Source organism: Lipophrys pholis, assembly GCF_963383615.2.
Source record: "Lipophrys pholis genome assembly, chromosome: 4".
NCBI lineage: Eukaryota > Metazoa > Chordata > Actinopteri > Blenniiformes > Blenniidae > Lipophrys > Lipophrys pholis.
Window position 1 is genome coordinate 27,354,931 of NC_137637.1, and position 11,709 is coordinate 27,366,639.

The window sequence follows — 11,709 nt, forward strand, 5'->3', positions numbered from 1 at the left end:
CAATAAAATGAGTTATTGTTATATTGTTAAAAAAAAAAAAAAAAAGTACATTAATTGTGCCTCATTAGACTTGTCAGGTGGAAAACAGAAACAGTTGATTTCAATACGTTTCTTTGTAAATTATTGATGTTCAAAGACAGCCCCCCCCCCCCCCCCCCCCCCCGCCCTACTTTATGTTAATTGCATCATTCAAGTGCATCGAGTACAACAGGGAACAACAACAACCACTATTGTGCTTATGAGAACTTATAAGAACAACAACTAAATAACACTATCTATCGCAGTAATTCATTTCCTGTTTTAGTAGTTCCTTCACTTTATCATTGCGAGAAGTACATAACAAACCAAGAAGTTACTTTTACTTGAGTGCGATCCAGTGGAGTTCCAATGTCCGTTACAGCAGAAAGGAAACCTGTTGTTTACCTTTTGTCAAATCTACCTTTTTTTTCTGTTTCAAAAGAAGAACAGACTCAGAACAATGATAGTCCCCAAAGCTGATCTTTAGTATTTACACAATGAAGTTTGACTCGGTGAGGAAAACCCCTGACTAATCACAGCCGACAATGTCTGTCAGAAAAGGAAATAAAAGAGAAAAAGAAACTTTTTAACAGCTGGAATCAACTTAATTCACACAACGCAAAGTTGTTTTGCCTCCATGTGTTTAACTTGAAAGCTGTCAGACCTGACCGTTATTGGCCAGAAGCATTTGTGCTTTTTCTTTTATGCTTCACATGTTGAAGTCATTTGAGGTCGCACGGCAGTCACATGCCAGTTACATAAAGTGACCCAATATCTCACTGAATGTCACAACAACACGGGTTAGAAGATCTGTGGCCAACGTCTCCACAGATCTGCCCACATCTGTCGTCCTCCAGGCTGAGATGGACTGATAAGCGGCGGTGAAGCGTCCTGTCAGCCCATTTCCATAAGTACATGTAAAAATGCAGCAATGTCCATTTTGAAATGAAAGTATAGAGATGTGACAACATGGTGGCTTGGTGGAGATGTGTGGTTCTCAATGTGTCAGCCTGAGTGCATTCAGTGACCCAGATTCTTCTCACCACTATCGTCATGTATAAAGGTACGTTAAACTGGTGGCGCCCAGACCGACCGCCGTGTTGGACCGAGGACCTCGTCAGGACCTGCCCTGTCTTTCGCTCAGCGAATGCTGGGTCTCATGATCTTAATCTGGATGAAGCAGACTTGAATAGTTGAAGAGACACAGAGATACCGCTGGGGTGAACGCCTTTCAAGTACCCAGGAAACTCTTTCAGCAGAAATCCCTCCTCTGTAGCCATGCTGCACGATTCAACATACGTCATCGGGTCGTGGGCAGATTCGTCTTCTGTCATTTCACGTGGTTGCGATGAAGCAAGTCGTCAGCGAGCGCTGACCAACAACCTCATGAGACCTTTTTTTAGGTCTTTCTTTGAAGCTGTTTTTTAGGGAAACATGGAACAATTTTATTTCTTTATCACTAAAATTAGTAAGTTTAACTGTTTAACCTTTCAGCAGTTGAAAACCATTTTAAAGTTTTCATTCTGATTATTGTGTCGTGACGTTTAAGCTCCTCACCTTGTAACATATTTTCCCAACACAAGAAACCCACAGCAACAGAAGGCTTAGGTATTGAGTAAAATGATTTTGAGATTAAAACATTGAGAGAGAAAATGCTTTTGACATTGATCGTTCTGATTATGAACCAATTAAGGGAAAAGGATTGATTCTACAGTTGATTCTACTGAGTGAATCTCAACAGGTCAACGTGTCAGCAGTGCATACAATTTGACATACAAATGTTTAACCGTGTTAAAAGAGCAATATTCCAATATAAGAGGTAGAAACAATGCTGAAAGTGTTCTTACCATTTATTATTGGAGTTATTGGTTGCGAGTTGTTCTCAAGGGAATCTCTCAAATGCATCAAATTAACACAAAAAATAGAAGAAATGTGAAATGCAGTTGTGTTTTTCGAGTTCTACTGTAAGAGCAAATGAAGAAAGACATGCTCTCAGTGTGCATTCCGCCCTCTGCGTTAGATGTTCTTGTCCTGGGACAGGGTCATATTTTCTGTAAACATACAACTGCTGCTATTTTTTCAAAGCATGTTTTTCCAACTCAAATACTATTACATGTTTTAGTTTTTTTGTTGTTGTGATACAATTGTAGTTTAGGATTCCTAAAACTTCAATATCATCAGAGTTCACTGACCCATTGGAAGGTGTTCATGGTATTCGGTGGAGGTGATAATAATCACTTTTCCTGAAGCTTTATAAATCTTACTTTGGCTTGGTGACAAGATTTATAACGTTTCAAAACCTCTCCCAGTGTCTCTTACCCACAGAGCCTCAGGTTGTACAGTTATGGCCTCACAGCAGCTGTTACCCGCTAAATTGGTGGATGTTTTTCAGGTGGAAGTTTAAAAAAAAAAAAAAAAAACAACCCAGGAGTTAATGGGGTCAAAGGCTATAAACGTTGTTGCTGCCGCTGCTTTTCGAGGAAGCAGAAATGTGCTGTAATCATAATACAACTAACAGTGTGTCAAATTGTCACACTGTAATATATTGAACATGTCAGAGGTCCTATTCATCATCTCCTGCACATGCATGGTTCCCAGTCATGCTGAGTTTATGATGAGATCTTTGGGGTCGGAGGATGATAAAACAGCCTCCTTAGGAAGTTGATTTTTTTCCTCGTAAATTCAGTTCATGAAGTCTGACGTTCTAAAGGAAACCACAAAACTGTCAGGTTTGAAATACAAAGGAATGAATCCTTATTTTCTTTGATTTTTTTTTCTTTTTTTGTTTAAGTACATTGAATAAACATGGCACCAGAGGCTCATTCTTAACTCTTCTCTTCTTCTTCCAACTTTCTGGATGTTGAAAAACCAGGAGCCTGATTTGCGCCAGGTGCCAAACTCTCCTCCAAAATCCTTACACCCTACCTCACAGAGCAGCGTTTGTTAAGAGACGACTTCCAAATGTTGCCAGAGAAAAGGGAGTCTTGACCCCCAGTCTCTTTAAACACTTGTGTAATGAGCCCTGGTCTGCTGTCCGAGCCAGAATGGCCAATGCGGCCACATCTGCTGAGAGGTTCTGGCTGGCGATTGGGATGCCATCTTAAAGCAGAGTGTCAGCAGGCTGGTGACTCTATGAAGAGATGCCACTTTCTTTTACAGGCAAGTGAGGCTCCAGTTTGATAAATAATCAAATAGCTATTAAAGGTAAATCTCGTTTCTTCGGGCTTCAATCATTCAAATCCACCCAACAAGAGACAGAATGAGAATCGGCTGTTTGGTAGTGGCCCAGAAGATCTGCCAATTTTGTTTTCTCACTATGACACGATTCCAACTGGGGAAAAAAAATAAACATCCCAACTTTGTCAATAGGTACTTTTACAAGAAAATGGTCTAGTAGTAACACAATTATTTACTGGTGTTTATATAAAAAAATACTTTTTTAACTCTTGGATATAATTTTTAGTTGTTGTTGTTGTTTCTTTTGTCAGAGAATGCATACCATGGCGAGAAAGAAAACATTGATTTTCCAGGCTGAAGGAGCTGATCTCTTCAAACTGTAAAAGTCGTCAGACACCCCAATATTTTATTTAAAAAAAAAAAAAAAAACACAAGTTTTTCTACTTCAATATGTTTATTTATGTGAATAAAATAAGTTTCTACATAAAACAATGCACCGATACAATAATATAGTTGCACTTTATATACACAATGTCAGTATGCATGAACTATATATACACACAGAATTAAACACAAAGATAATCATTTGACTTCTACATTCTACATGTCTGGGATTGAAGATTTAAAGACAGCTGCCTTGGTACAACACTCAATTTGCACATAACAACTGGTATTTTGGTCAGTCATTAACAGTCTTAAGTAGTAGTTTTAAATAAGTTTGAGGTATTTATGGCACGATTACACGTATAATAATTTCAGTTTTTCTTTTTCTATTTACAGAGCAGCAATGTAGGGAGTCATTGAAACCATCGAGGCCATGGAAACAGAGGTATCACGTTCCTGTCGTCATGTCCAGGTGAGCTGAAGAGCCTGGGAAGAGAGGGGCATACATAATGAATCAGGCTGAATGAGAAGGCTTAATGTTCTTCATAAAAAAACACACAGCAGCACCTTGTCAGATTAGTTGATTTTATAAACTGGAAATGGGAAAATGTGGAAGCTGGCCAGCTGCTTCAAGCTCATTTACTAAAATATCGTAAAAATCATTGTGTGAAACAAGAATGTGTGAAAACTGAAGGGTTTTGTGTTTTTCACAAATCTGTTTATTATATGGACTAAACAGGCGAGTCGTGCAACAAGTGCGGCTACAACGAGCAGTACTTTGCGCGTCACTCAATTTTTGAAACTGTAAATAGTCGCTTCTCATCGTACCTTATCTCCTGATGAAGGCGACGGGCAATTCTCTGTTAGGAACCAGAAGCCCGGAGTGGATCACGTCCAGAGGCTCGTTATCCGTCGCCACGATCTCGTAGTCTCTCACCATCTGTAAGAAAGTTGATTCAACCAATCAGCGGCGAGAAAAGACCTGGTGTTTGCTGTGTCCCAGCCTGAGCCGACAGCGATTCCACTGGTTTAACGTGACTGATAATGACCGTACCCAGCACATGGCCAACTGGAGCTGCAGCTCAGCCAGCCGACGTCCGATGCACATCCTCTTCCCGATGCCGAAGGGAACGTGGGCAAAAGGGTTGATGGTGCTGTTCTCTCTTAGCCAGCGCTCAGGCTTGAATTGCTTGCTGTCGTCAAAATACTCCTCATTGGAGCCCAGTGCGTGGCTGTTAATCATCAGCACTGTCTGCAGAGGAAAGAAAATAACAAATTAATCATTATTTTTTGTTTTCATCAGCAGAAACTCGGCAGCTTTACACGCGACACCGGAGAACAATATACTGCAGTTGTATAGCGACTGGATTTCGTAGACTATTAAAGTTTCTCCATTCAGACTTTGTACAGTATACGAGTAAGTTTCTCTAACATGCTTCACTGTGACACCATTAATGTAAATAATCTGCTCATGTCAAATGTATGGCAACTAAGAAGTAAGCCACTTACTCCTTTGGGAATGGCATAATCTCCCAACACAGTGTCTTTGTCCAGGGTCCTGCTGGTGAACGGGACTGATGGCGCTAACCTGTGAGAATTAGAAAACATGAATACATGGGAATTCTTGACTAATTGAAACTATGGTGTAGCATGACACACATGTCTAAGCTGTTTAACAGAAGCTAAACAAAGTGAGGTATAATCTCCAGTCAGACGTTATAATCCTGTACATTCTCTGTGTGATGTGGTTACAGCACCGGCCTTAAATAACATGTTTGACAGCTTCTGACTGCACAAGAAAGGCAGGAGAGAGTGGATTGCATAATGGCCACGAAAACAATATGAATGTGAGCACATGTTGGATTTTAAGCTGGTACCTCTGGACTGTCACTAGTCATGCCGTCATGTCTCATAAAGCTTGTTTTTGAGTCAGTCATGTGCATTAATTTCCCCTCTTAATCTCCGTGGTACTTGTTGAAATCTAGATGCTGCTGGTAACTCTGATCTCGAACTAATGACTGTGTAAATACATTTTATGAGAATTTTCTGAGAAATCCACTCAGCTACAAAAAAAAAGGCTATATTTCCATCTTTACCACGAGCAGCTGTGTGCTTCACTGCCTTATCTCTGACTAATGTTCAATTCTGCCGTCTTTTTGGGAAAATATTAACTATAGTGCTGGTTTTTCCTTTCAGGCTGTAAACAGCCAGCCTTTATCAATAAGGTAGGGCAGCCTGTGGGGCGCCTGCAGAGCACACAGCAATAACCAAAGTGTACCACGCGTTAACATATCCACACTCTGTTGTGGCGTACCTCATGGATTCTTTGAGGCAGGCCTTGAGGTAGGGCATGCTCTTGATGTGCTCTCCACACGGGTCCTGGTCCGGAGGCACCACCTGTCTGATCTCCTCCAGCAGCTTCCTCTGCGCAGCCGGGTTACGCGACAGGTTGAAAATAAACCACAGCATACTGTTGGCAGCCTGAGAAATCACAATCAGAGAGAGAAAGAGCGAGAGAGAGAGAGAGGTGAGAACATGAAATAAAGCAACAGGCCGAGTAGATGTCACTTAGTAAAGCAGCAACTCTGAGTGCATTCCAGTGGGGTCCTGAGGAATGTTTGTGGTTCCTCTAAGGTTTCTGCAGTACTGTAACAGCAGCAGCGGTTTGTTTTAGAGGCTAACAGTTTTTTGTTTTTTTTCTTCTTTCACCCACTTGTAGGGAAACCTTTCAAACTTGTATTTACTGGCTGGGGATGATGCAATACAACTTTATGGCAATATTTTGGCATTTTAAAGAATGAAGTGTCTTCAAATTCACACCTGCCAGAATTGGCTTTGTCTTTAATAAGATAAAGTTTATTCTCTGCTGATGGATAGTGCGACCTTGTGCAACGTGTTACCCACCGTCTCAACTCCTCCAATCTGCAGCTCGGTGATGGCCGCGTACAACTCCTTCTTCGACAGGTTGCTCTGGTGTAAGATGTCTCCGATTAAATCGTCGGGGGCTCTGACTGCGTTCCTTTTCAACTTCTTGTCGATGTAGACTTTGGCTGCAGCAACACAAACGAGCGAAGGCATTACGAACTGATTTAGAGCATTGTGTTTGTACGTTTTTCAAAACGTTACCAAACTATTAAATATTCACTAGTGCAACAGATGACCGATATTTGTACTGCTCTGCTCTATTTCCATCCAACTTGCTACTAAAACAGGTAGAAAAGATTGTCTTTGTTTAAACTTGGCACAAAGAAATTCAACAGTCGGTCTTACGCCGCTTGGAATTCCCACATACCAAAGGTTGATTATCAGACCATTTTCTAACGTTGACAACTAAAGCTGAGGCACTAAGTGGACGAATTGATTAGTTGATTTACACAATCCCATTAAGTAATAATGACAAATATTTGCAGGGCTCTGCTTCCCGAGACATGATTAGTTGCTTTTCTTGGCTTTCCATCATTGAAAATACTTTTCGCCAATTCATTTTGCAAAAGCATCTATTTTAAGCTTTTATCTTGGCAGTCAACACATTTTTGCTTGATTTTCCTGGCCATTCATGAATCCGATGTGGTTGTTCCAGTGGGATGCAGTACTCCCCAGTATCACATGCTTTAGATTTAATGTGAATGTGGCGATTGTTAAATACTCTTAAAGTTCTTGAAAATGATCTCATTTGTTATACTGGTAAGACTCTTATTACGCCTCACTATTCCTACCACTGTACTCATTTGATCACTGACCGTTTAAAGGCATTAGTATTGTTTAAATCCCAGGGCACATAGCCAGGTAAATGATTAAAAAATGCACTGACGTACTTCAGTGGAATCTGCCACTGTGTCGGGAAAGTGTGTGTCAGTGTGTTTTGTCAGAGGTTGTAAGAAGCATCCTGCTCCTCCAACCTCTGTCCTCCCAGCTCCTGCTACTACAAATATTTGGCATATTTCTCCCTCTTGGGTCATGCGGTTTACTACGACTCTAACGACCAGAGTGCCAAGTACACAAAACGCTGAGGCACCCGGTTCAGACCTCACTCCCTGCCCTCCCTGTGGGTTCTCATATCTGCCAGCATATCTGGAACCGAGCTCAAACAGATAAGTGGAAGCTCGCTGAGTGGCGTGGGAGGCCAATAATTAGCACAAGGGGACAGCGGTTTGGCTCTAATTTTGCGGTGTATGGTCAACTTGTGTGTATGTACCTGTGCTGAAAATGCGATCCCATGCTGCGGTGTGGTCCTTCCACGTTTTCGTGTTGAGGCTCTTGTGGAGCTCCACTGGTGTGACCATCATCATCCCAAAGGTGCTCATCATCTACAAAGCAAATGTGAAAGGGGAAGGGGGGGGGGGGGGGGGGGGGGGGGTTAGTAATCTCCACTCAAAGTCTCTGATTCAATCCAAGTCCTTTGTTTATTCTTGCACCCGATGCCCTTTGAGACCTTTGTGAACCTCCACTTATCTCTTGGCTGTGGATGTTATTGGTTTGCCCCAGTAAATCCCAGCAAATACAGTGAGAGTGTCAAGCCGAGCTGCATCACTGGCCGCAGTTAAGCTGACCACAACTGAGGCGAACCTGATGAACTATGATGTTGCGACAGTCTCAGGAAGAAATTGTCCCCCACGTCTTCACATATCACTCGGACAGCTCACGCCACCACTAACAGAGACGAACACGAGTGCACTCACCGTTTTAACAGCTGTGATGAAGTTCATGGCTTCCTCGTTGACTTCATCTTGCAGCAGACCGAATCTCTTGTCATAAAGCACGAGAGAAATGGCTGAACGATAAAACAGAAGAAAGAATGAGACTCGACACATCACCTGAGTGCACAGGGTCAGTCATGTGGTTTAAGCTTCACGTTTTTACAGACAGCACATCACTTTATTTTTCAATTCAGCAACAAAAATAACAGAATCCTTATTAAAGTTCAGAGCTGAGATAGTTTAGTTGATAAGCTAAACTTTTTCTTCAAAGCAAAAATTCAACATTTACTGCATTTTCAACTTCTCAGTCATACAGGCGTGCCAATGTCTTATAAGACAATGACGAGGAATATTAGAAATTGTGATTTAATGTTTAAAAATCTAGGGAAATAAATCGGTATTTTAAACTCTAAGTATAAAAATAAATACTGAACTTACTCTCAAACGACCATTTATTCAGCTCGAAGTACAGGTCGTTAACTTTCCCATTGTTGGAGATTTTTCCGATCCTGCTCACAAAGTCCACCAACACCTGTATTCACCAACAACAACAACAACACCAAAAATCAGCCTCTGGTTACCGACCACTTCAGAACATGAGCAAAGAATAGGTCGGGTGGGGTTTTGTGTCTCACCTCGTTTATTTTGCCGTCAAGTTTCACCACTTCTGTGGGTTTCATGAGCTTCTGCTGGAAGGCGCTCCTCACTCTCTGCCAGTCTTTTCCCTCCCTGCAACGAAACGGCGGAGACTCCTCCTTTAAATGCGCCTTGACATGAACCATATTTGCCTCTAATCGCGGTCAGAACTGGAAGTTATTGTTAGTATGCGATTGGTAATAGAGGACGAATGGGGATGGTGACTTACAGAATGAGGAGTCCGTACGCCTCGTCTCTCAGGTCTCTGTATGCTTTCCAGGGTTTGATCTCCAGCCTCTGCGGGTAGTTCCCCTCCTTCCTGTAGAGCGCCTCCAGCAAGCAAGGTGCGCCGATGTGCACCGACTCAAAGGAGCCCAACTTCAGCCGGAAAATCTTGCCGAATTTCTGATGATAATCCACCTAAAAAAAATTAAAAACTCCACTAAGAAATAGCGCTGAAAGGAAGACATCTCACGTGTTTCCTGTGAATTGCTTTTAAATATTGAAACTGCTTGTGATATGAACACAACTAGTAAAGAAAAAATAAATAAAAATGAAAACGCGAAAAAAGAAAACTTTAAAATATACTGTACCAGCGCTTCGTGTTGTCTCGTCAAGCCTCCTTTGCGCAGGAGCTCAACGAGACTGCCGACCAGAGGCCAGTTGGTGGGTCCCGGGATCGCGTCCAAGCTGTGCGCCGCGGAGGCAGCGTGCGGGCAGCGCGCAGCCTCCACAGCATCCTTCTCCTCCAGCACGCACACTGAGGATGTTGGCTTGAAGTGCTGCAGTCCCACTGTCTTCTTCTTCAGCAGCTCCACAATCTGAGGGACTTTTTGTATCTGCGTCCTCATCCTGAAATTTGTAGATTTACTGTAGGAAGAAAAAATCTCTCTCTCTCTCTATATATATATATATAAAATAGCACTGCGTTCAGTAGTGGCTCTTCCTTGTTATCTTAGCAGGTTCTGGTTTTCTTGGAAGTGTCACACCTTTAACGCAACATATATACCCTGAGAGTGTTTATTCCAGCAGTGCATCGAACCAATCAGGGACCGATCCCGCATGGTGTGGCTGTCGAGCCCACCATTCATTTATGGATCCACGTTTAGAGGATCGTATATGACCCCAGATACACTGAGGAAGTTCCCCCCCTTCCCAGCTGCCCCCCTCCCGCCCACCCCCACCGCCCTCCGCCCCCGCTTTATAAATAAACACACAAGCCGCTGCGGAGGTGACGCGGTTCGCTTGAACCGTGTTTCACAGCGATCCCGCGATTGGAAGAACCGAAACTCCGGCAAAGCAAATACTACTGCCACACTTCTGCACCGGGCAAATATTTGACCGATTGCAGGTCGTGTGTTTGCCTTCTGTGTGTTTTGAAGTGTGCGTTCTTTGGGCAGCATGTGTAAAGGGGTTGAGTTGGCTGTTTAAGTGCAAGGTTCCTTTTAAAGGTTTATTATAAAAGTTCATTAAGAGAGAGACTCGACTCCAGCACTGAATTTGTTTGATTATAAAAATCTGTCAATTAGTTAATTGCTATTATTATTATCATTATTATATGAGATGCCACTTGAATAACTTTTCTGCATACTTATTTTTATACTGATGCATAACTTCTCAGTTCACTATGGTGGTGTAGTGGCTACCACGCTCACCTCATAGTGGGATTTAATTCCTTTCTGCATGGAGTTTGCATGATTCTCCATGCGTTTTTTCAATGGGTACTCCTGGTTTCCTCCACAGTCCAAACAAGTGAGGATATTTTGTGAACCTAAATTGCCCTTGTGGCGGCGACTTTTGTCCGTTTGTGGTTGTCTGTGTCTCTCCTGTGATTTACTGACAACCTGTCCTGGGTGTACCTTGTTTCGCCCCCATATTAAGATTTGACGTCCCTGCTCCACTCTGATTCTGGACAGAACAGTCTAGAAGTGGAATAAGAGGTATAGATGATGGGTGAATGTTTGAAATCTCCTTCTTGTTACAGGGTCCGATAGTAGTGATTGGCCAGATTCCAGAAAGCCTATCAGTACTGAGCCTCCTGACCTGCAGCATTGATTATTTGTGATTTGATACCAGCCTCCTCACTTTGCCTGATGCAGATAACCAAATGAGATCATCTTTGACAAGTTGATGTCACCTCACTCAAATCAAATGTCCAAAGCATTCTGTTGCCTGAATTTATTTTATTTTAGAGCGTTTCTTTTCCCACAACACCAACACGCATGCTCCTCCTACTTATCCACCCGTTACTGTTGCTCTAACCTTAATGCACCCCTCACCTTAGTCTAACCCTGAGATTATATCGTCACCTAAATCTTCACGGCGGACTTTATTTTTCATCTGCATGCTTCAAATAAGTCTTCATGACGTCAGTGTGTGTGTGTGTGTGTGTGCATTACCTGATTAGATCAATCACAAAACAACCCCCACCCCCACTCCCACCCCCCACCCCCATGCCCCACACACACTAATCCCTCAAACCTGGCATGACTTAAATAACATGTGCTGGGGCGCTGTGTTGTTGCCCTGTAAAAGTCTTCATTCACAGGCTCTCAGGTGGCATCAGGACGACCTTAAACTCTTTACTGATGTTTGCCACATATTGAGTGAATGAGCAAAAGTCTCCCTAGGTGCAGCACACACATCAATCACCCCACACCCCCCCTCACAAAAGAGAGAAAAACACACTGTACCCACACAGTTACACATGCACACAGTGTTCATTTACACACACTCTCTCTCTCTCTCTCTCTCTCTCTCTCTCTCTCTCTCTCTCTCTCTCTCTCGGTAAGCTCTA

The 11,709-nt window shown here is 42.5% G+C and overlaps 1 protein-coding gene across 1 annotated transcript; it reads right to left on the reverse strand.

Moving 5' to 3' along the window:
* Positions 1 to 3,546: 3,546 nt before the first annotated feature.
* Positions 3,547 to 9,888, reverse strand: cyp24a1 (cytochrome P450, family 24, subfamily A, polypeptide 1). Its single transcript, XM_080460931.1, has 12 exons — positions 9,506 to 9,888; positions 9,142 to 9,332; positions 8,912 to 9,005; positions 8,715 to 8,808; positions 8,259 to 8,350; positions 7,775 to 7,886; positions 6,484 to 6,629; positions 5,894 to 6,060; positions 5,089 to 5,167; positions 4,634 to 4,831; positions 4,408 to 4,519; positions 3,547 to 4,065 (listed from the first exon to the last, which is right to left on the reverse strand). Exons 1-11 carry the CDS (start codon positions 9,761 to 9,763, stop codon positions 4,409 to 4,411), a joined length of 1,542 nt encoding a protein of 513 aa, XP_080317057.1. The 5' UTR covers positions 9,764 to 9,888; the 3' UTR covers positions 3,547 to 4,065; position 4,408.
* Between the last annotated feature and the right edge of the window lie 1,821 nt (positions 9,889 to 11,709).

Excerpts from the sequence above, each read along its gene's own strand:
- cyp24a1 (XM_080460931.1), bottom strand. The coding sequence starts at position 9,763 with ATGAGGACGCAGATACAAAAAGTCCCTCAGATTGTGGAGCTGCTGAAG. Across the intron at positions 8,809-8,911 it reads TTGACGGCAAAATAAACGAG|GTGTTGGTGGACTTTGTGAG; the intron begins GTGAGACACAAA and ends TGGTGAATACAG. Across the intron at positions 4,832-5,088 it reads ATTATGCCATTCCCAAAGGA|ACAGTGCTGATGATTAACAG; the intron begins GTAAGTGGCTTA and ends TTTCCTCTGCAG.